At 38.7% G+C, this 23266-nt stretch overlaps 3 protein-coding genes across 4 annotated transcripts; all 3 read left to right on the forward strand.

The window, feature by feature from the left end:
• The first annotated feature begins 88 nt into the window (after window positions 1-88).
• On the forward strand, window positions 89-7534 carry il6r (interleukin 6 receptor). Its single transcript, XM_068735319.1, has 10 exons — window positions 89-879; window positions 1931-2557; window positions 3213-3336; window positions 3972-4150; window positions 4244-4413; window positions 4533-4683; window positions 6268-6314; window positions 6416-6473; window positions 6844-6946; window positions 7095-7534. The coding sequence occupies exons 1-10, from the start codon at window positions 798-800 to the stop codon at window positions 7354-7356; spliced, it is 1803 nt and encodes a 600-aa protein (XP_068591420.1). The 5' UTR covers window positions 89-797; the 3' UTR covers window positions 7357-7534.
• A 442-nt stretch (window positions 7535-7976) lies between these two features.
• On the forward strand, window positions 7977-10526 carry LOC137890948 (RIIa domain-containing protein 1). Its single transcript, XM_068735321.1, has 4 exons — window positions 7977-8717; window positions 8807-8883; window positions 9663-9709; window positions 10240-10526. The coding sequence occupies exons 1-4, from the start codon at window positions 8637-8639 to the stop codon at window positions 10302-10304; spliced, it is 270 nt and encodes an 89-aa protein (XP_068591422.1). The 5' UTR covers window positions 7977-8636; the 3' UTR covers window positions 10305-10526.
• Window positions 10527-12108: 1582 nt separating this feature from the next.
• otoa (otoancorin) lies at window positions 12109-23249 on the forward strand. Of its 2 annotated transcripts, XM_068735447.1 has the most exons (27): window positions 12109-12166; window positions 12261-12322; window positions 12885-12906; window positions 13237-13285; window positions 13611-13707; window positions 13936-13998; window positions 14114-14301; window positions 14385-14518; window positions 15299-15417; window positions 15524-15663; window positions 16076-16193; window positions 16302-16703; window positions 16897-17040; window positions 17270-17325; window positions 17840-17960; window positions 18057-18175; window positions 18265-18400; window positions 18760-18953; window positions 19035-19125; window positions 19318-19426; window positions 19532-19722; window positions 20144-20293; window positions 20820-20962; window positions 21283-21419; window positions 21583-21674; window positions 22505-22658; window positions 22823-23249. In XM_068735447.1, exons 1-27 carry the CDS (start codon window positions 12109-12111, stop codon window positions 22903-22905), a joined length of 3372 nt encoding a protein of 1123 aa, XP_068591548.1. In that variant the 3' UTR covers window positions 22906-23249. The 2 variants fall into 2 exon arrangements, with proteins under 2 accessions (XP_068591548.1, XP_068591549.1); XM_068735448.1 differs by lacking the exons at window positions 12109-12166; window positions 12261-12322; window positions 12885-12906; ... (3 more) ...; window positions 14114-14301; window positions 14385-14518 and adding an exon at window positions 14624-14805.
• Window positions 23250-23266: the final 17 nt, after the last annotated feature.

Genomic DNA, 23266 nt, shown 5'->3' on the forward strand with positions numbered 1-23266 from the left:
GAGAGAATCCTACTGTGTCCATGCAAATGTTATGTCAAGTAGCAACCATAGTGTAAGGTAGAAATGACCACGCTGCTGTGGGGCATGAAATGAGGTTAAGTAAATAGCCGGCAGCTTTAAAAAATTTTGTAAAATGCTAAAAAAAAATAGACCTGTGCTACCTTGTGTGGCAAAAGCACGTTTTAGTCGTCTAGTTTATCACAATACACCATTGTTTTTTATTGGCAAAGATGAAAATATGTGTGGAAAGAGATATTTTGAGTTTGACTTAACAAATACGATTTTTATTTTACTTTGGAATAAAACAATAAATGCAACTTGTTTACAACTCAATACTACAGAAAATACAATATATACATTCCCACACTTACAGTATGTAATTAGAACAAAGCGCACCATGTGTGTCACAAAAAATGAAGGATATCAAGAAAGGAACTTGAGTGTGACAGACTTCCTGAGTATTACCAGTTTTAGATATTCAAATTACAATAGCAGTCCTATTTTCAGCTTTCACGGGGTTTTTATTTTGACGCTGGGTAGGATTTCCTCTTTAAAGTACTGAACAACGGGAAGAGAGCTGGGATTTCACAATAACGGGTCTTACTGACAGCAGACTGCTGCAACCAGAGGAAACCGGTAACTGTGCTTTAACAAATCCGTCTGTGCAGGAGGACTTTCAGTTGTGTTGTTGTTGTTCGTGTGAAGAGATTGATGACAACCACAATAATCTCCAACTGGTGCTGTTTGTGTGTCAGTGATGGTGTGAGGACCCGGTGAGGGGAGACTCATGCGCAAACATGCGGGGTTTTCTCCCTTTGCTGTGCGTTCTGTGCGCCGCACAGGTTCAAGGCATTTTCGACGGAACATGTCCCAGAAAAGGTAATAATCTTTGTGATTTATCCTGCCATGTCAGTAAAAACAAGCCAGACGGTGTTTTGAAAATGTGCAATAAGTTTTGACTTACTTTGAATTAATTATTTTAAAAGCAGAAGGTGTTTTGTTCGCTTATGGGGTCCTTATTGTCACCCACATCAGATTGTTGTCAATCACAGTAAATGGATCAAACCGTGATAGCAGCCTGCTTTGTTTGCAGTGTAAGCACAGTGCTACATTGTTTAGCAAAAGTTGTTTATTTTTCGTATTTGATGTAATATTTATAATATCTGAATCGATCATCAAGAAATTATTTGTATTGACATTCTGTGTTGTTTAACATCTAAATTGCTGTTTTGTAAAGCTTTTGTGGAAACTCAAAGAAATGTTCTTCATATTATTTGCTTAAAGTTTTCTCCAGATGTTCAGTTATTTTTTTTAATTATCCAAATTATTAATACAGATCAGACAAATTATGTATATACTGGGTCAGGCAAATTCAAATGTTAGAATATGTGTAAATGTATTAAACCTAAATCCTGTCCACACACAGTAGCAGATGTGTTGTTCTGCCTTCTCTCAGCTGCAGAGCCTCTAGTTATGTATATCCATATATTTAGGCTAGATAGACAGGGAACTGGGAAAGTGGGAGTAAGGGAGATAAAGTATGTTTGCAAGGGCAATGGACAGGAGGGTGTAAATATTCCTCAAGTCATAATTGATTGAGTTTTGAGTGCAATCCGAAAATCTGTGTAATTAGGGGATGTCAGAAATGTAAATAAGTGAGAGGGCTTGATATAAAAAGAAACAGTAAAGAAAATATGCCTCTTAAAAGAGGAAGTTAAAAAAGACTTGGTAATTTTGGTTGTGTAATGTTATCTATCTGTGCTGTGCGTATAGTCGACAGCAACCAATGCTCAAGAACTTGTCACTTTGTGCAAAATACTGTCTGAATGTACAATAAAAAAAAGTCTTTCCCACACTATACAGGCCAAGACAACCAGCACACCTGTTGGTTTGTATAAGCTCTATAAATTATGTTTGTTTTTCTGTCCAGAGCCTCCCCCTGGTTTGTTGGTTGTATCTCCGGGCAGTAAGTTGGTTTTGACCTGCAGTGGTGGTGTGGAGGTGAACGGAGTGAAGGTCAGCATTCACACAAACAGTTCAAACAACAGAAGGAGTTCTTTTAATGCAACCCCAACCGCTGAAAACATTATAAGCAAAATTGGAGTTTTGATGAAAAGCAAAAAACATACTGTGAAGAATCCTGTAAGTGAGGGATACCTGTCTAACCCAAAATCGGCAGGAGAAAGCAGAAGCTCCGGACGTACAGAGACAGGATATACAGCTTCTACCACCACTCACACAGTCTGGCCAACCAATGCGAGCAGACTGCTGAAGGGTGAATCCGACCGGGAGGCTGAGGAGATGGATGGCGTGGGCGATTATGAGGAAGAGGAGGGAGCGGAGGAAGGGAGCAGAGTAACAAGAGGCATAAAGTCAAGGCTACAGTGGAAGCGGAACGATAGGATAGTGGGAAAAGGAGACAGAGACTGGGGTGAAATCACATTTGAGAGGAGAGGGGCTTCACTGTCTCTGTCCTCGGTAAGACTGACGGACTCTGGGAGGTACACCTGTTATCACAGAGGCAGAGAGAGGTTCTCCTTAAAGGTAAACATTGCAGGTGAGTCAGAACAGCATGCAGGGAAGTTGTAATTGATGATTGAAGTTATAAGTGTCAATTTGATTTGATCCATGGGATATTTGTCCTTCGCTCTTTCATTTGTCCTAACATATCTTGATTTTCAAAACAAAAACTTTAGCATTAGCGTTAGGTTTTCTATATAAAATACAGTTTTAGTAGACGTTGCAAAGTGCATTCTGCTATATATTCAGAATGTAAGTGTAAATGAAAGATGCAATGCAACAGTGTGACGATAAACTAGTGAGTAATGAAGTAGGGGGAGAACAGTGAGATGATACTTCACATATTTACATACATATATATATGTTCTTTAATGCTTACGATATGGTGCCCTGCTTTTCTCTGTTTTACATTATTGATAATTCAATACTTTTGTGTTTTGGATTGTTGGTTGGACAAAAAAAATATTTAAAAATGACATATTGGACTCTGAACAAGCATTATGGTCATTCTTTATTGTTTTTAAAACAACTCATTAAAAACAATGTTTGACAGTTTACTCTATAGCTAAAATAATTGTTAGTTGTAGCCTTTCAGTGATTGGTTGGTGGTTGATGTATATCTATTTAGTAAAGACAACAAATAACTAAATGATGAATATACAGTATCACTGCATGTCTTCTTTATGCGTTAGATCCTCCAGAGAATCCCAGCCTGTCCTGCTACAAAAGGTCACCCAGCAGTAAGATTCGCTGTGAATGGACACCTCAGAAGCCCGTCACTATATCGCCTAACTGTTACCTCTTACTCAGTAAAAGGTAAGACTATACACTAATACTACAACTACCCAATGAATAACTTATACTTGTGTGTGGAGATGGTAAATACTACTTTTCAAACAAACCTTTAACAACATTACAAACTATGATTGAGATGCAGTTTCTTTTCAGTCTCTGTCAATCACATCAGGTCTGTTAGCAGGTCTCAATTTCACATATACAGTATGTACAATAAATAATTTGAATTGTTCCCCTTTGACACCTTGTCATGGTTTATCCCTTCTACCATGCCATACGTCTCAAACTAGAGCATTTGATATGTTGCATTGAATGTTTTAGACTCCAAATTCAAAAGTTTTACAGTTGAGACATTTGACATAGTTGAATGGAAGTGCTGGGAGGAGTTGATGTTTCAGAGAAAACATTGAATGAAGTATTGGTTGAAATAAAAGGTTTTTTGGGCTTTAATTAGACATGTGACAGTAGAGACATGACTCTCCCTGAGGGGAGAGGGAGTGAGCGGGTACTCCACTGGACCACTAGACCACCTTCACCCCAGAAAAATACTTTTTATTTTACTTTACTACATATGGGGGGTGAACAAGGTTAATTAAAACTACAACAGCAATACAAGTCATGTGAAACAGGTATTTCCTTGTTGTTCCTTCTCTCAGCCCGACAGAGGCATTTCTTCGATTTCAGTGCTCATACTCATCTCGGCGCTCCCGCTGTTGGTGTGCTCTGGACCACAACGAGGACGAGCAGAGAACCCTTCACATGGCCTACCTGTGTGTTACGAGCATTGCGGGAAACGCCACCAGCACCCTGCTGCACTTCCTACCTCTGAGCATTTGTAAGTTTGTGTGTCGAGCCGGGTGTGTGTCCGTATCACATGTGTGTTTGGTCTGATGGATAACACTTACTATATTCCTTCCTGCTCCCTCAGTAAAGCCAGACCCTCCATCGTATGTGACAGTTCGACAGGAGGAGGGACAGGAGATGAGGATGACCGTCACCTGGGGTTTGCCGAACTCCTGGAAGTCCCAAGACCGCTATTATGAACTAATCTACGAGCTCAAATACCGACCTCTTATATCCTCGTTATATCATGGGCAGGTGCGTGCTGGTGGACAAATACTTTCTGAGCTTTTCACAGTTCAGTAGGCTTTTCTGGCCTGAACAATAAAACACAATGTGTGTGTGTCCTGGTTGCCTCTCTGTATGTGTCCATGTAGATACAGATGATAAAGAAGCGCTCCTACACTATCACTGATGCAATGCCTGGTGTTGAGTACTTGATACAGCTCAGAACCAAGGAAGAGTATGATGGTCTTTGGAGTGACTGGAGTGCACCTGTCTATGCCAGCAGTTGGTTGTTCACAACAGGTAGGCACACATGCACACACTCATACATGTAGAAAGAAACGTAAAAAAAATCAAGCCATTTCAAAATTGGGTCGTGCGTTTAGTTGAAGCTGTTGTTAGTGGAAACTAACAGAGACATGGAAGTGATGTGAATTACGGGGACCTGTAAATCATTGAGCTTTATCACCTTTGTAATACATGATCTAGCCTGGATGCAGACAAAGGTAGCCATGACGACCTGAGGAGGAGGGCCTCCTGTTTCCTTCCCGTATGATTAGGTGTTCCAAAGAAGTTCATCATAATCACCCTCTCATACGTACCTACTTTTACCCCTTCCAATTGTGCTTCTCTTCCTCGCTGAACAAGTTCTTAACTCATTGTGCACAGCATGCATTCATGCAGCATTGGATCAATGTATAATACTGTCAAGCAGGTTAGGAAAAAAAACTTGCACATCCAGTGTATTTCATATGCAGCTATATCACAGAAGTAATCATCAACAGAATATTTTGTGTGAATGAGTTGCTTTTCTCATTAAATAACTTTTCACTCTAAAAAAACGTCTGTAGATCAAAACATTTGATGTTTAAATAAGTCTTGAATACAAAGGTAATGTCACGGAGGGAACTCTTGATGAGGACTCGGACGCAGGTGTTAAGGTTCAACTGACGATCTTTTATTTCCAACAAAAAGGGTCAGGGAAATCCCTGGAAACAACACCTCTTTTAGCAAGGCAGGAAAAAAAAACTAACAAAGCAGAACTAAAAAAAACTCCGATTTAACTCAAAGGGCAGTAAAGTTAAAACGGCAAAAGCCAAACCAAAAATCACTTCGCAAGGAAGGTAAAATACTACAAATAAAAAAGCTCTGATGCGACTCAAAGAGCTGAACGATCAAAATAGCAAAATGCAAAACAAAGTCGCTCTTACAGAGGAAACTAGAAACAAGAAACGAGAAACAAGAACGGGATAGACAATACTCAGGCTTGGACTTGCTGATATCATAAGGCGGGTGTGCAAGGCAAAAGGACATGATACACTGGCACAGGACAAGGGGAGACGCAGACTACAAGTACACATGAGGGAAGTGGGGGGAGCAGGTGGAGACAATCAGGAATCAGGGAAGACAATCAGACTGGTGACACATGAGGAAGGGCAAGGAACCTGAAACGAGAGGAGAGTTAATTTCCAAAATAAAACAGGAAGTCACAAAACAAACGTGGAGACAGGACAAAAACCCAACTTGACATACAGGTGTGACAGGTAATGATTTTTTAAAACAAAACATGACTATATAAAAGAATTATACAATAACAGAACTCCGTCTAGGTCAGTGGCTCCTAACCTTTTTTTCATGTGATGAAAGACTTAAGAGATAAAAATGATTTTGTGTAGCAGAAATAGTTTATTTCTGGTTCCTGTCTTGCTTGTCTTTCTTGTGGCCTCTTCCCAACCTCCAGATGTAAAACACTGATCTAAACAATGCATTATATACAATACAGTATGTTTTTACTTCTCATAAATGTTTTTTTGTCTCGATGAAGGGGCTGCCTTTTTGTTAAAATTGCTGATAACATGTCATTTGCATGGATTTCTCTCTCCTCAGCTAAAGGGCCATTCGGGTTGTTGAAGGATGATCTCTCTGCCACAATGGTGAGAGTCAAAGAGACATTAGTGCTGCTGCTGCAGTACTCATTGTTGTCCTGGCTCCAGTATCTCACCACGTCTTTTGTGTTACTTTCTCTAACTTGCAGTTTCCAGTATACACAGATGACGAAGGCAGCTCTGATACGGATGACGATGTGTTTGATGGTAAGACAGCTACCAGACATTTTGGTTAATTAGGTGTTTATGTGTGTGAGTGTGAGAGAGACGAGGGGGAAAAAGACGAGAGAGAGGGAACTCTTAAGTGTTGTTAATGCTGAAAACCCCCTCTGCCCCACTGGGTTTCAACAGGAAGCCATGTCATCATAATAACTGAGGCTTAACAACGAAACAAGCCACAGGAAACATGGCTCAACACAAATCTCACACACATACACACACAAACACACACACACACACACACACACACACACACACACACACAAACACACATTCAGTCACACCCATACACGTACTTGCATGGATGTTATTCAGCTCTAACAGGATTTCTCACTGTCTTCTCCTGTCTTTCCTGCAGTTCCTGAACCAGTCCAAAGTGGTGCGGAGGTGTTACGTCATGTCATGTGGATATCTGGTTCACTTGCTTTCTTGTCGGCCATTTTGGCTGTCTACATATTCAGGTATATTATATCTATTTATATCTATATAGAAAATATAATATTTCCTGCTGTGCAACAAATGTGGATTCATTTATAACCAGTGGATGGATGTCCCAGTTTTCAAATCTCAGCAAATTATTTCAGTCAAATTCTCTTCTTTTCATTTCAGACACAAGGACAGATTTATGCCTAAATTCCAGAGTCTGAGTGTCGGCATACAGTGTGGTGACTCTCCGCGGCCTCCGCCTTCCGCCCCAACACCTCCAGCAGGGCAGTCTCTGGTGACCTTTGCCCCTCCTCGTTACAAAAATCCCCCACAGAGTGAAGTGGAAGAAGGGGAAGAAGAAAATGAAGAAGAACAGCGGCTGAAGGAGAGGGTAGAAGCCATGCACTTCAACAATACAAGTTATTTCTTTCTCCATAGGGACTAATGAGCAGGCAGAAAAGGGAATAAGACTAGCAAGTGTCACAGATGACTTAGGATAATGAACTTAAAATTGTTATCATTCTCCAATGAGCTTCTGTTGGAAACAAAAATTCAGGAACCGCTTGTAATCTGTCTCTCTTTCTGCTATTCTTTAACTAATACCTAAAATACCTCTCAAAGACTTTTTGTTGCCTTTTTCTCAAAACCAGCCTTTTAGCTGCTCTTTCTCAAGTCTGTGCCAAGTGTGTTGATAAACTGTAGACTAGATTTAGGCCTCATTATAGGCCTGCGTCAAGCATACCACCTCATGTTCTGTTTTATATCATTTCTATTAAGGTTTATCAAATATGTCACTTGCCTCCTGCCCTTTTTGTTTGAATTGACAAGAATTGCCAAAAGTTGCTGACAAAAGCAATCGTTGTTCATCAGTTGTCCTGCCCTCTGTGTTGGCCCCTGAACTCCAGGCTCTAGGAACATTTACCTCGGAAAAATAACATCAATTGATAAGACACAGGCCTTAAGTTGGGTCCTGCTTTATTATCTGATCTTGAGCCTCTGTCTTGAAGGGGACCTCTGTGATAAAATATAGTTTCAAGACCTCCATTACCTTATTTTTGTGTTTATATGTGTCATATTGCAAAATTAATTTAATCAAATCAAATTACTACTCAGCAAATCGGGTGCCATGTTGCCTAGTATTCTAAACGGCACACATTGCACAGAGAAGGAGTGTTAATACAAACTTGAGCAGCATGTTGAGATACAAAATGTCAAAAATTCAATTGGAATTTTAAACAGTTTTCAGTGTCTGTATAGCTAATCTAAACAGTCACCTCCAGGAAGTAATTCATCAGTCAAAATCCTTATCAAATAGGATTTTTGTGGTCATATGTGGAATGTGTTGGGGGAATTAGAAAAGTTAATGAACCAAGTCACTGATGAAACTTCACTACAGCCACCGTGGTGGTTTACTGCTCTTGCAATCCTACAGAAAAAAAAATCTAAAAGTTGAAAGATTCTTGAGGTTTTTTAAGAGGCTCTAAGTAGACAAAACAGTGCTGTTTACCTATCATGTAATTCTCAAATTATTTCTGCTTCAAGACGTGGATTATTAAGTTGAATTACAACACAATAATATACTGGGAACTATTGTCCTGTCACATACTGCCACCTCGCGGACGCAGCCATTATTGATGGGGGTCGTTTCCATAGCAGCAGTGCCCCGTATCAAACGTTTGCCAGTCAGAGGACACTGTACGGTAAATCATTTGACGAACAGAGACGATGGCTGGAAATGGAGGTTTGGCGAAACTGGACGTCGGAGTATTAAGTGCTGAGCAGCAAGAGAAGCTGCGACACTTCAAGGTAACACCGCTAACGACAGCCACAAACAGCAGCTTGATCTGTATGCTGTTGATCTGCAATCCTTAAATTCATTTTCTCATGATTGTCAGATCAAAACGAGAGTCGACAACGAGACGTATTTGAGATCGCATCCAGAAGTAGAGGTATTGATAGGGGACTTCCTAAGGTAACGTCAGCTAGATCAACTTATTTTGCTTTTAGACAATAAAAAGGCTAGTGGTGTGCGTGCTGGTGAACTTTACTATTGCTAGTTGTGTTGGAGACTGAGATCCTGATGTCACACAGAAGTAAACTTGCTCTCATGGATAGACAAAGCTTAAACAAACCAAGGCCAGCCTTTATAAACACATGTAAATGAGCCTAATCTTGTTTCTCCTCCTAATTTGCGTGGTGGCATCCTTAATTAGTTGTATTTATTGTCTAATAAAAGAAAACAGCAAGTAAACAATATAGTCAACCTAAAGAGAATTACAGATATTAACAGTATTAATATATTTAGGCTACATTTGTGATTGTGATTTCCCCTATGAACATTTATATTACAAAGATCTCAGATACTAAATAAAACAGGACTAGAACAATTACATGCTTAAATAAAATATAAATTAAAGCCTAAATATTTCAAATAAAGGTTTGTGTCTGAAAATGTGTAAACTTAGCTTGACATGCACATATCGTCAGGCAAACAATTCCATGTGTAGTTCTGACTCAACACCGCTTGCTTTTGGAATACATTTAGGTCTGAGTTTTCCTGGTGACCATGAGCTTGTCTTTTTCTTTCATTTCTTTATATCTTCAGGGATGATAAAAGGTCTGAGTTTGTCTGTATGTGTAGCCAGTTGTTTCAAGAAGAATTGCCATACATTAAAAAACCTATTCTAAGCTACTCATCAAATCATACTTTAGTTGTACAGTTATTATTTGTATTTTCTGTCCTCCTCATAGAGATGTAATTCTTAAAAGGCCCGCTGACATCCGTGAGTTTGCTGCAGGTGAGTTGCGCACACACACACACACACACACACACACACACACACATTCTAATGTTTTGTATGTCACATGTTTGGGTATGATATAATTGTATTGTGCTGCTGTCCCATGAAAAGACAATAATCCTTTAATCGTTTAGTTTGTTTCTTTCTACACAGAAATAAGCTACATCAAGCTTTGGCTATACAGAAAATACTAAAGTGAACAACTGTTTTAGTTATTATTATTATTTTTATTAAAAATGTTAAGCATTTTTAAAGTTTTACTCAAATTTAATAGGCATGAATGGAATTGTGGCAGAGTGCCACTGACAGGGTACGGACATCAGAAAGTACGAGAGATCGACAAAGTCATTGTTAGATTTAGTTTATTCAAGTTTGTTGACAAGAAGAAACATAAAACAAAACCAGCCTTATCCTTTAAATGGACCCCAGGAAGAGTAGTTTTTGCCATGGTAATGCAGCTCCAAATTAAAAATACTGTTAACACACAAGCTTGATATCACTCAATCAGTGTCAATGGGCTTTTTCAGATCACTTCTCTAACCCAAATCTTCACGTGGTTATTGGCTCCAAAATGGAAGGAAACATGGAGTGAAACAAACCAACAGCCACGATGCTTCTCCTTTGTGTCTTTCTCTGTACAGAGCAGCATCCGTATGGACTCTTTCTAACATTATTGTCTGATTTCCAATCATACACACGCATCATACACAAATCAAAAATATCAAAAATATGTCTGCAAAATTGTAAATGTGTACATAGATATTGGCTGTAAGTGTTTTGATTTAATAAAATAAAAATGAATTTAAAAAAACAAGTATCAGTTACTAGCACACATTTTTTTTACACGTTTGCAAATTCTTCTGTACTCAAATCTCAGCATGTATTTAGAGATTCTCTTACACATTTACAAATCTCATTACGTACACACGGATTGTAATACAGTTACACACATTTGCAAACTACAGTAATGGCCCCATAGATTTAGCATCTAGCTGCCAATAAACCTGAATCTTATCCTACTTTTGCAATGGCCCTAACATTCAAATATTCTCTATGGAGTGTGAATAATGCTTGTACTGTTTGGTTAAAGCTATCTTCCTTTGTTTGTGTCTTTTTGACCACATATTTTCATGGGATAATGCAGCTCTGTATTTGGTTGTGGTGTGTTGATTTTTATCAAGCTTTCATTTGGAAGTGCCAGACTAAGGGTGAGGGAACTTTATCTGTCTCTCTCAATTCAAATCAATTCAGTTAAATTCAATTTAATTCAATGGCCTTTTTGACATGACGTAATGAATCAAACATGTTGCCAAAGCAAAGACTCCTTAAGTCTTTGCTTTGGCAACATGCAGTATTATATTCTCCTGCCAGTTCTACTTTAGTGCTGTTTTTTCTCTCTCTCTCTCTCACACACACACACACACACACACACACACACACACACACACACTCACACACACAGAGAGAGAGAGAGAGAGAGAGAAAGAGCGTGTTTAAATACGATGCACCTACTTTGACTCTGTTGAGAACAGGTTACCACCCAGCCAACTGGCATCAGATGTGAGAGAGGCAGAGGAACAACACGCACATCTTTATTTTTCTGTTTTTAAATTGAATTGTTTCAAGAATCTAACTGGTAGCGGACGCAGATTGTGTAAGTAAAAAGTAATTTGTACATAAATCAATACGTTCTTTGTTTCTCTTTTCAGTCTTTGTGATGTGTTGATAGTTTCAGGTGTGTAATTATGTTGAAGCCATTACTTTGGTTGAATGTACAGGTATAAATGTGTTTTTGTGTTTTTATTATTTTTTTGTAATTCTTGATATCTGTGATTATATACCCAGCACATACAAAGTTGGGCATTATAACCTTATTAATGAAATTTTATTTTCACTCTACCATTTTTGGTAATGACGTATATTTAAATGAGAGGTCAAATCAATGGAGAGCAAACAAATTCAAAGCAAAGACCCAACATGCAAATGTTTGATGTGAGAGACAATGTCAAAGTTTGTGTTTATGCAAAAGTGATGGACGAAGAGGGGAGAAGCAGACAAGCACATCATGTACTTTTCCAAACATGTTTTTCACAGCATGTTATCCTCCAAAGTCCGTTGAGCCTCCTGGAAGATGGGTAACAAGGGTGGTAACTAGAACACAAATCCTCAGAGGAGGAAGCTTGTCATAAAACTGGAGGTGGTTTGCATGGAGACAGGTTCCATAACAACTAGAGACTGAATAACACAACTGAATAATTTTCTGTTATGGAAAGAAAAATATATTACAAAATGCAAAGAATACAAAAGTCAAAATTACTGGTAATATGTGTTGATATGAATGCCTTCTTTGAATTCTGTCCTCATGTTCAACAGACAGGCAGGCAGGTCTTTTCACCATGGCCCTGAAAGGAGGAACGTTTTTCTTTCTCCTCCTTGTGGCCTGTGCAGCCCTGTGTAAGCGACAACACCATTACATTGATGGTCTTAAAAAATGCAAGCCCAAATGTATGCATGTTGTTAATGTGTCTTTTCATAATTATTCATTAAGCTATACCACCAGACAGGATGCCTAAAAATGAACCTGACTTCACAGACTTTGCCAAAAAACTGGTATGTAATTTCTTGATTACTTGTTAGCTTTGAAGGAGATTCTTATTTTCAAGTCCAACATAGTAAAGCTGTCATTGTCAAAGAGAAGAGATTTTTACAATAATAATAATTCATCATCACATTGAGATTGTGTAGTTCTTGAAGTTTTGCAGAACAGTGATGAGTTTATATTAAAAAAAAACATGCACACACACACACACACACACACACACACACACACACATTCTAGTTTTAAAACTGTATGGCCTACTTGTTGCATATCAGAACCTTCACCATCACCACAGGCTTTTCAGGTCCATGAACACTCTGTGCCTTTAATCTTAATTGTTTTTTAAAGATCACAGCTTCTTGTCAGCATCTGCTACTATCAGTCTATTAGAATCTTTTTTTTGTTCATATACTGTATATAAAGGATATAGAAAACCCCCAAAGTACTGTAATTAAGTCTTGTTCACATGTTTTTTCAGTTCAATACGTTTTTCTAACCATTAACAGAGAGTAAGTTAAACAACTAAATATCATACCTTAACGATGACCCTAATGTCTTTCTTTTTTTCATCAGATGAGGAAGTGCCAGACTAAGGGTGAGGGAACTTTCTCTCTCTCTCTCTCTCTTGCTCTCTCTCGCTCTCCCTCCCTCCCTCCCTCCCTCCCTCCAATTCAAATCAATTTAATTTAATTCAAAGGCCTTATTGGCATGACATCTCCTGACAGTTCTACTGTAGTGCTGTCTACTCTCTCTCTCTCTCTCTCTCTCTCTCTCTCTCTCTCTCTCTCTCTCTCTCTCTCTCTCTCTCTTCCTCTGAGAGAGAGACTCATAACGCAAGACACAATAATACATGGCAAATAATCAGACCAGTCCTGATGTTATTTAACTGTGCAACATATAAATATGGAGGGTTTCTCTGTTACAGGATACCCCGCGCCTGAGATGATGCAGCTGGAAGCTATCTTCAATAACAGGTAATTCTGTATGTGTGTCTCTGTGCGGGTCCCTGTTCTGTCTGGTTGATTTCCCGAAGAGGCAGAAAATGTTAAATGTTTAGGTGCCTTTTTATGAATATCCCGTATATGTATTGTCTCCTAGCTGCAAAAATGGGAGTAAGTAAGAATCAATTATTGTCAAGACACCACAGACCAAAGTGTAGAAAGCTAAGGTTTGCTAAAAAAAAAAGTGAAAATGGATGATTAAAGGCTGAAATGAATCAGAAAATTAAAACGCAACAATTAATATTTAAAACCATTTCTACTGACCAAAAAACTGTTTCCACTCTCAATCCTATTTCAGTGACTTGCCTATGACAGACAGAAACTCTGAGCAATCTGGCACCCTCCTAACTACTTTTCTCAATGTCCAGGATTCTGTTTCTACCAACGAAGAAATGGTGCGAATACACACACACACACACACACACACACACACACACACACACACACACACACACACACATTCATGCACTTAATTAAACCACTGTAAATAATTATTGATTATTGGTTATTTTCAGAGCATTCCAACTGCTATCTTAATGGTTTTTGGGTCAATTTATAAATTATTTGTTTAACTGCACCTCTTAGCCAGAATACATTCGTTTTTTTCTCTCTATCTTGTTTAGACAACCAAGACGTGGAATTTCAGGAATCTTCCAACCATGCTCAAGCTGATGAGGAACTCCTCTGTCAGTACTCCAGACCCCACTAATGCCAAGATTTTGAGAAAATAAAACATAATCCATTAGCTAATGCAGCTTTCTGGTACTCTATTGATTCCTGCAATCTCTCTCATTCTCTCAGGTGGCATCTGCATGTTACATGCAAGCATTTATGGCTCCTCTGTGCTGGGCGACTTTGACCACACAGAGTGAAAACAACATGACTTCAGATGAGTATGACACACTGCTCTCGGCTGCCAAACCTGAGCTGCAGAATATGCCTTTAAACCTTCCCACTGACGTAGGAAGGCGCCAAAACCTGAAAAAAATGTGAGTGTGCCATTATGTAATTACTTCCTCCACTGTCTCTCAGCAGCTTTTCTTAAACTTGTAAAATTTGTCGTTGGTTCCAGGATGAAGGTGCTGAAGGAGGTGTATGATCCCATGTCTGAAGACCAAAGGACTCAGGTGGTAAGATGGGTGAAAGAGCAGATCACACAGAAGTACTTCAACTGTACAATGAGGCCACCATCTGACCCAAGATCAAGTAAGAAATTAGTTAAGACCATCAGAAACCATTCTCTACAATAAAGTCAAGTCAAACATTCTGATATATTTATCATTAACTATTCATGAGAAAATCTGATTAATTCATACTCCTATGTGAAACAGAAAAAAGATGAAGAGCACGAAGTGGAAGAGACAGAAGGGACAACCTTCTAAACCCCTTTTAAAGTAGAAGTCACAACACAGAGGAAAACACAAGCACTTGATAGATGAAGAGGCTGCAGAGAAAAAGAAACAGGGAGATAAGGGGAATAAAAAAAAGAAAAGGTGAACAATGCAGCTGAAATATAGCTAACTGGATAAAAATAACAGAGACTAGAAAAGCGGGAGGTAGACGAGCCTCTTGTATGTAAATCCTACAAAGGAAGTGGACAACTCTGTCGTTAAAAAACTTAAAAAATCAAGCAGGAGAAAATCTGCAAGAGCAAGGACAAAGGACAATGGGGGATTGTTTGTGTCACAGAAACCCTGCATCGTGTGTGTATGTTTCTGTGACACAGTATGTATGCTTGCAAATGTATTTGTTTAGATTGGACTTAGATCTAGGGAATCATGCAAATCAAAGATAATGTCAAGTGCTACAGGAAGGTGATAGTCTCCAGCATTGGTGACAATAAACACTCATCAGTACAGCAAACACCCAAATCTTACCCATAAATCCTTAATGGGTTGGTGTGACACCTTGTTTCCTGCCTCTTTCCTGTTGTCACTTTTCTGTTAAGTATGAATGTGACTTGTAACAGCCTCATTTACTCTGTAGTGCTGATGAAGAGCTGCAAACCTTCACTGGAATGGCTGAACTTGGAGGCGTTGACCATGATGGGACCTTACGTCTCACGTTTAGCAACAAAAGACATTGATTCTTCTCCCAAAGAACAGGTTAGATGGTCTGCAAAGAAGGATGAGGAGTCAATGCAACCAGCAGCAAAGGACAAGATTTTAATTTGTAGCTCTGTTGCTTTGTTTCCTTCATTTTCTCCTCTAGCTGTGTGAATTTTTCCGCTCAGCCCAGTTCACATCGGCTATGAATATGAACTCGAAGATCAATCCAAGTCGGGGCAAGAAGTTTCTCCAAAGATTTCAAGAGTGCTTCAGTGGAAAGGAGTTTGCTGAGAATGTGGACAAGTGTGTATTTATGAATGAATGTGCTTTACAGTTAAAAACTAATGACAAACTTAAAACATAAAGACTCTTGATCAGAATCTAGATATATACTTACATAACTTGTTTTCTAGATATATTCAGGTTTTTCAGACTTTCCCATGTCATGTCATTTCTTGGTAAAACTGAAGAGGACAGATGAAACCTTCCACTCACTGTTTACCCTGAATGTGGGAGCTTTAGGGTTTATTTTTAAGGAGGAAAGGTCTTAACAGCAAAGAGAGAAATCATTATACATACAGTCACTCATTATATGACAGATAATGGAACATTGGTATTATGATAATTCTGTATACAAATGAATGTACTCAACATTATAGAGAGCTGATTCAATTTCAAGGTTTAAATAATTACCACATTTCCACTTCCTCGTCAGGCTCGGCATACTGGCCTGTCATTTTTCCGCTGCTCCAGACTTGACTCCTGACATCAGCAGGAAACTCCTCTCTGAGCTTAACAACTGCGATGACGTCTGCAACCCCAATATCACAGAGGTAGCAATTACTTGCTTAAACTTATCCAAACTTCTGCCCATGTCCCCCTTAGCCAGAACAGAAGTAACATTTTCTTTTCTTTGTCTTCTTACCCTCTACTGACTAAAGCTGAGGAAGCATCTTGTCAAGTCGGTGATGTCAAATAAAAACAGCACTGAAGCACTAGGCAGTCTGGGCGGAAGTGTTGCCTTGCTGTCTCCCAAACAGCTGTCTGAGACTACTGACAAACCACTCAAAGAATTACTCAAAAATGTGGGCTCCACCATCCAATGGACACGGGCCCAACAGCGCACCCTGTCCAAGAAATTGCTTTGCAATAACGTGAGCTTGCATGACTGCTGGAAGTCTGGCACTCTTATGCCCTCATTTCCTAACTACCTTCAGTCATTTGCAGGTGGTTTGCCAAGCAGTGTGCTCAAGTGCTTCAAGAACATACTGCCTGATAAAGAGGGCCTGAACAACATGTGCATGCAGATGACAAAAGGGCAGCTGATGGCTATGCTGCAGGGGGTGAGTAAGGAGAGAGCAGCAGGAATTAGAAGTTAACTGTATGTATTACCACCAACTATGACTCTGATGACTACAGATTTATATGAAAATCCAACGCTCATTCTCAAATAACCACTGATTATGTTTATATATGTGATTTCATTTATAAACACTGTGACCATAGTTTTAGAAATAATTGAATATCTCCCTGTAGCCGCTTGGACAAATGGTTCCTTCAGAGCTGGTGCAGAAGTCGTCCGGCCATTTGCTTCACAGGCTTTCTCTAAACAAACTGGACAAAGTAAACATCTCTTTGGACCAAGTGGTGTATAAAGATAAAGTTTGGTCTCGGTCACAGGTAATGTCCCTGAATACCTCCTCTGACAACAGCAATGACCTATTAACACATTTCATTATGCATACACATTTTCAACATATTTTGAATTATCTGTCTTATTATTGTTGTTCTTAAAACATTCACTATGAACCAATCTGGATTACAGTTACTTTCATAATGTATCTGTTAATTGTTAGTTAAGTAATGAGTTGTATATACTAAAAATTGGTGCAATGTTTCCGACTTATAGGCAGCTCTCGTTGCAAAAAAGATGCATGATGGAAACTTCTTTCGAAAATGGCATTGGTAAGATATACAGCAGTGAACAAAAGGCAGAACTTCCAATCAATACAATGTAATACAAAAGCCTTACAATAATACGGCTAAATTGTCTCTGTTGTGACTGGCAGAGGTGTTAATTCAAATTGGTGGTCGTTTTCAAGATCATCAAAGCAAATGACAACTTGGTTTCAAATCTTTAGTATGTCTCTATAACATTGAATATTGGTCATCAAATGACAGTAACATTGTCAATCCTCTAAAACATCTTTGATTATCACATATGAAATTATTATATAAAAGATTAACACTGTGAAAAAAACTGTCTTCATGTTGAGAAAACAATGACACTTGACTTAAATCATCACTTCTGAGTTTCCACATCAAGCATATAGTAGAAAAAACCTAGTTAGCTTAACCAAATTCCTGTTTAATGCAGGCATATGTATTGTTTCCGTTATTTGCATGTTCTTGTTACTTTGTGTACATTTCTGCACTTTGCCTGACATGCTTACATACAAAACATTATTGGCCGAGACAGGAGGCTACATTCAGTCCTTCAGGGAGTAACCGCTGAGATGATAGATGGTGTAGCAGACAATGATATGCAAGACATGGTTCAGGCCATAACAGAGACTCCGCAGTGGCTCTCCAAAGTGCAGGTATGTATTTACTCACACATACGTACAGTATGTATACACATATGTAGATCAATTATTTGTAAAGTATACCAATTGACAACAAATATACCTTTTCAGGCAGGATGTGCTGCCAGAAAGCTTTTTGCAACTAAGGAGAAAGAGAGAGCTGACTATTTCAAAACCATCAATGAGACGGAGATGAACAACATTCCCACATACTTACTTCTTCACCTGCCGTGAATAAAGTTTTTTCTCTAACTCACTTTATCTTACAAAAATCCATACCAAAATGTAACAGCTCTCTATGTCATTTACACTATCCCAGGCCTAGGAAGGCGATGGATTTGCCTGACTCTGTGTGTCCTGTCTTACTCGAGAAGATAAAAGAGGCCAACCTGAGTTCATTACCTCATCGTTCCCCTTCTCGCCCCGCACTCACCCAGAGAGCTCTGCTTTGCCTGGTAGAAGTACACACAAGGATACAGACCGGTGATAAGTTAAAGGAAAAGCTAACATCAACTCTCTCATTAAGGTGCTGAATCATCAAGAGATATTAGAGCAGCAAAAATGCTCCTTGGCGTAGATGGTCCATGTTTCCTGAACTCGGCCAAAATATATTTCCTCATTTGGTGTTTTGGTGGTGGTAGCTGTCTAACACATTGGTCCAAAATGATTCATAGGTGTTCAATTGGGATTATTTATTATTCACTTTTTCCTTTAAATTGTCAACTGCTTATACCTACTGCTTCACACCTATTATTATAACATTTTGAGTCTATCGTGTAAACATCAACCTAAGATATTTACTATGTATTTGCAGGGGCCAGACCTATCTGGACTGACAAATGATACTGTGTCCATGCTTGGACCGTTTTTATGCGAGCTTCAGCCTTTCCAACTGCGCCAAATGGCCCCTGATGTCCTCAACTTCAGCCTCCAGAAAATGGCTTCCTGCCAGCACATTCCTCAGCGCCACAGGGCAGATATAATTCCGCTGGTCACGCAGACTTTTGGGTAGGACAGTTTCCCTGTGGACGCCTGAGTAACTGCAGAGAAAACAAGAGTCATTATGCATTTAAAAAAAATCTTTTGCAGGGATCCATCTAATTGGACAGCTGAGACTATGGAAACATTGGGTCCTTTCCTCCTTTTAGATGGCAATGCCACATCTGCTCTGCCCTATAAGGTGTGTATCTTTTGTCTTAACCATCATATTTCATCTGACCACTGATGCAGCTCATAATGGTCCACATTTTAATCAATACATCACTCAAAATCAAGAGGGAGTTCAGCACTACACTCATCTGGTTGCAATAATTTGTGCATGTATTTCTTATAATACTGTTTTCTTTATTTTTTGCCTCTCTGTCTCTGTCAGCCCTGGATGAGGGATATTCTCTATTGCCTGAAGTCGGGCATGCACCGCCCCTCGAAAGCACTGGGAAAAAAAATCTTCGATCTTACCACCACCACATCAAATGCAACATGTAAAAAGAGACCTAGTGATATCGTGCAAAACAATGGTGAATCATTGCTCCACTGTACTTTTCTATTTTCTCACCTGCTATGTGTTTCTCTCTTGTCTCTCTCAGCCACCAGTAATGATGATGAAGTACCCACTGTGGCGTTGATTGAAAAACTGGGAATGTACAACGTCTACTGGAAACCTACACAGCTTGCTCAGATGTCAAACAAAAACTTCCTCGCGGCTTTAGAAACACTTGGGGCTGTCTCTGACTACGAGGCAGACCAACTGGCCGTGCTCAGTAAAAAAGCAACTGAGGTACAATGGAGGCACTGATCCTTGTTCTGTTCATTCAGTGAACAGAGGTTCCTCTGGTGCATTGAGAAAGGGAGAAAGTGAATTTATAATTTGTTCTTGTTCTAACATGTCTTCTTCAATGAGGGACTGTAGGAACACTATTTTGGAGGGCAGCTGAACCTTACATTTTTTACAAAATTTTGAATGGATTCTCTGTTCTCACCCACACCCTCCCTCCTAGTATCTAAAAAAATAATGGGTTTAATCATGAAAACTGAAAGTGCCTAAAGAATATAATGAATATAAATTCAAGTTCAAAAGTCATTCAAAATGTGAATCAAGAATATTTTTTATGTTGTCATTGCATGTATTAATATAGACACCCAGCATTTTGTGTTCATCACGACCATTTTCTGATTAAAAGCTTGATTTACTTCTGCAGGTCTTGGGCCCAGTGTCACAGATGACTGAGAGTGTGTTAATACAGATGGGATGCATAACTCGGGGTTTCTCCAATGCAGACCTGGAGAAGCTCCCCTTCTCACTGGACACTCTGGAGGAAATTGCCAAATGTGGCTGGAACGAGCCACAGGTAAAGAATAAAACCAGCTTCATATGTTCATGACTACTACTCATGAATGTATGGAGAAAACTGGAAACAGCTTTGGATCCGGGATCTCGCAGCGATTTTCAGGCTTCTTCCACATCCATGGGGCTCGTAGAGCATGCACACTTTAAGTCCGCCTCCCGATCAAACCTTGTTCACAGTCTCATTCACATAAACCGAGGGAAAAAAATAATTCTGGATCTGGCTGTAAGTGCATTATACAACTTTTAGGACCTAATGATTTAAATAAGGGCTATTCAAGTGTTTGTGTTGGAAAGTTGAAAGTTGAAAATATCCGTTGATTTACATCCATCTCTTTCCAAATATAAGTCTATTGGAAAAATTATTTTTGGGACCCATGCCATCATGTGACTGACCCAGAAGTGGTAATTCCACCATTTTGCCACTATGTAAAATGTGCTTCAAACCCTGGTGCTCTTCCTGGCGGCTTGCTACGACTCATATACTGATTACCATGATGTTCACTAATCAAGATAACCTGTCTCAATAGATGGAGGCGGTGTGGAAGGGTGTTGTTTTATATAACAACCTGAAAGTGCAGCAGCTGGATGCTGCAGACATGGTAGCACTGAGCCAGTTCATCTGTGGCCTAAACTCCAGCGAGTTCGGACAGCTCAACGTGAACGCCTTCAAGTTTGTGCACCATACAAAACTCACTACTAGTAACTTTAGATCAGTCAAGAGAGAGACAAATATTATGTTATACAAACTCTGTATTTCTCTCATGCAACTCCACCGTAGTTACACTTATGTTTTAATCTCTGGTCTTAACGTCCAATTTGTAGACTAACTTAACCCAAAAAAATCTGGAAGCTTAAATAATTTTGAATCAAATATGGTTTCACAATCAAAAGTGAGATTTCTTTCAAGCTTTTTGTTAAATTCACAAAGTATACATTCTTTAGAGAATAACCAAATATGTTTACTATGTTATGTGTCTGTGTGTGTCACAGGGACGCTGTGGGCTCAATGGATGGTGTTCAATGCTCCTACAAGGTTGCACAACAGTTGAAAAGTCTTGCTGTGTCTGCATTTGGAAAACCCAACACCTGGACTGAAGCTCAAGTGTCTGAGCTGGGCAACATCATCGGTTAGACAATCACCTCTACTTTGTGTTTTTTGCACACAAAACCCAAGTGTATTATTCTCCGGAAGTACTGTAAATTGTTGGCTGGTGCAGAAACTAGTTTTTTTCATTCTGTGCTGAGCAGCTTTTAACAACTATACTGACCAGCTGTTTCCGTCTCCCTCAGCTGGGTTGGATCCAACTGAGTTGGCTTCTTTAAAATCGCCTGTCTTCTCATTTATCAGCAAGTCCTGCATCCCGCACATACTACACTGTGCTGTAAGTAACTTTCTCAAGGTTTTGTTCTTGATTTCCATTGTCTTTCAGCTTGGAGACAAATCTAGTTATTAAGTACATTTTATCAAGTACTGTACTTAAGTAGAGATATTTGGACTTAACAATAATCATATTTTTTTTGTTAATTTGTATGACTATATATGACATCATATATTTATATATACTATCCTATGACTATTTAATTACTTTTTAATTGCATACTATACTATTACTTTTTCTTGACAAACTATACTATTGCTTTTTCCTAGATTCATTACTATTACTTTTTCAACATACTCTGACTTTTTCATGATTTTTTTCTATTTACTATACTATGACTTTTTCATGACTTTTTTTTTTGTCATATTACACTATATTTGAACTACTTTTTTCGACATACATTTTTTATGACTTTCATTAAATATACTTTACTATGACTTAAACTACACAATGACTATTTTTTATTCAACATACTATGACTTTTTCATGACTTTTTTTGACAAACCATACTATGATTTTAATTTTTTTTACATGCTATACTTTTACTTTTTCATGACTTTTTTTCGACATACTATACAATCCTATTATTTTTTTGACAAACTAAACTATGACATTTTATGACTCTAAAGACATTCTATAGTCTGACCTTTCTGAGATTTTTTTACTACACTTTAAAAAAAAATTGGTATATAATTTTTAATACAAAATATTCAACTTTAAAAAACAGGTTGCATTGTTTATTAAAGAAAAATAAATCTTGCCGTTATCAAGTAATTTTAATAGGATTGTATTTCTATGCTATTTAAGTGATTTTGATTCCGTTTCCCCCTCAGGTACTCTCAGTTCCCCAGTTGAAAGCTCTTGGACCTGACAACGCTGCAATGGTAACCAGTGAACAGCGAGCTTCCCTGAGTGATGAGCAGCTGGCCGCACTTGAAAGTGCTTTGACCGGGTCACCTGACCAAACACAGCGATCTGGCCAGTCAGGTAAGAACATACAGGTCCACTGCTGGAAATTCATTCAGTGGTAGAAAATAGTGCGTTTATTTATGTAAGACCCCTTCCTTCATTGTAAGAAAATAGGGTTTCATGGACTTTCAAGGCTCAGTGAGAAATTCTTTGCATTCAGTCTTCATATCGCTCTCGTTCAGGTACTCCGTCGCTGAATGTTGAGGGGATCTCAGCTTTCATGAAGCCCTTTCTGTTACTCCTCATGGGGTTCCTGCTGCTCTGAGGATAGAAAGCCACCACATCCAACTGCAAAACTCAGAGGTGCTTTAAGCTAACCACACACCCAGCCGTATTAAGGTGCACTTGTGACATTTAACTCTATAAGTTTGTTATTTGTGGTGAAGACATGTTTCTCATAGATAAGCTAACTCTCAGATAATTTGTGTGAGCATAGGAGTGTGCCTATTCTAAACATTAAGTACATAATCATATGATCTGTTAAACTGTGTAAGGAATCTATATTTATTGCTTTTAAATACTCTGTTACTAGAATGAAGAGGAATACTTGTCTTTATTTGACACTGCACTGACAAAATGAAAAGTGATTAAACTCAATAAAGAATATTGATGTAGTACTCAGTTAC

The sequence above is a fragment of the Cebidichthys violaceus genome, unplaced genomic scaffold (genome assembly GCF_023349555.1).
Source record: "Cebidichthys violaceus isolate CVI_PGR_0920_01 unplaced genomic scaffold, fCebVio1.0.p SCAF_7, whole genome shotgun sequence".
Taxonomy (NCBI): Eukaryota; Metazoa; Chordata; class Actinopteri; order Perciformes; family Stichaeidae; genus Cebidichthys; species Cebidichthys violaceus.

Coding starts and splice junctions, on each gene's coding strand:
- il6r (XM_068735319.1), top strand. CDS start 798: ATGCGGGGTTTTCTCCCTTTGCTGTGCGTTCTGTGCGCCGCACAGGTT. Junction 880..1,930: donor CGGAACATGTCCCAGAAAAG/GTAATAATCTTT, acceptor TTTTCTGTCCAG/AGCCTCCCCCTGGTTTGTTG. Junction 6,947..7,094: donor TTGGCTGTCTACATATTCAG/GTATATTATATC, acceptor TTTTCATTTCAG/ACACAAGGACAGATTTATGC.
- LOC137890948 (XM_068735321.1), top strand. CDS start 8,637: ATGGCTGGAAATGGAGGTTTGGCGAAACTGGACGTCGGAGTATTAAGT. Junction 8,884..9,662: donor TTGATAGGGGACTTCCTAAG/GTAACGTCAGCT, acceptor TCCTCCTCATAG/AGATGTAATTCTTAAAAGGC. Junction 9,710..10,239: donor CATCCGTGAGTTTGCTGCAG/GTGAGTTGCGCA, acceptor GGGCTTTTTCAG/ATCACTTCTCTAACCCAAAT.
- otoa (XM_068735447.1), top strand. CDS start 12,109: ATGGCCCTGAAAGGAGGAACGTTTTTCTTTCTCCTCCTTGTGGCCTGT. Junction 18,401..18,759: donor AGAGAGCTCTGCTTTGCCTG/GTAGAAGTACAC, acceptor ATGTATTTGCAG/GGGCCAGACCTATCTGGACT. Junction 20,963..21,282: donor CTCAACGTGAACGCCTTCAA/GTTTGTGCACCA, acceptor TGTGTGTCACAG/GGACGCTGTGGGCTCAATGG.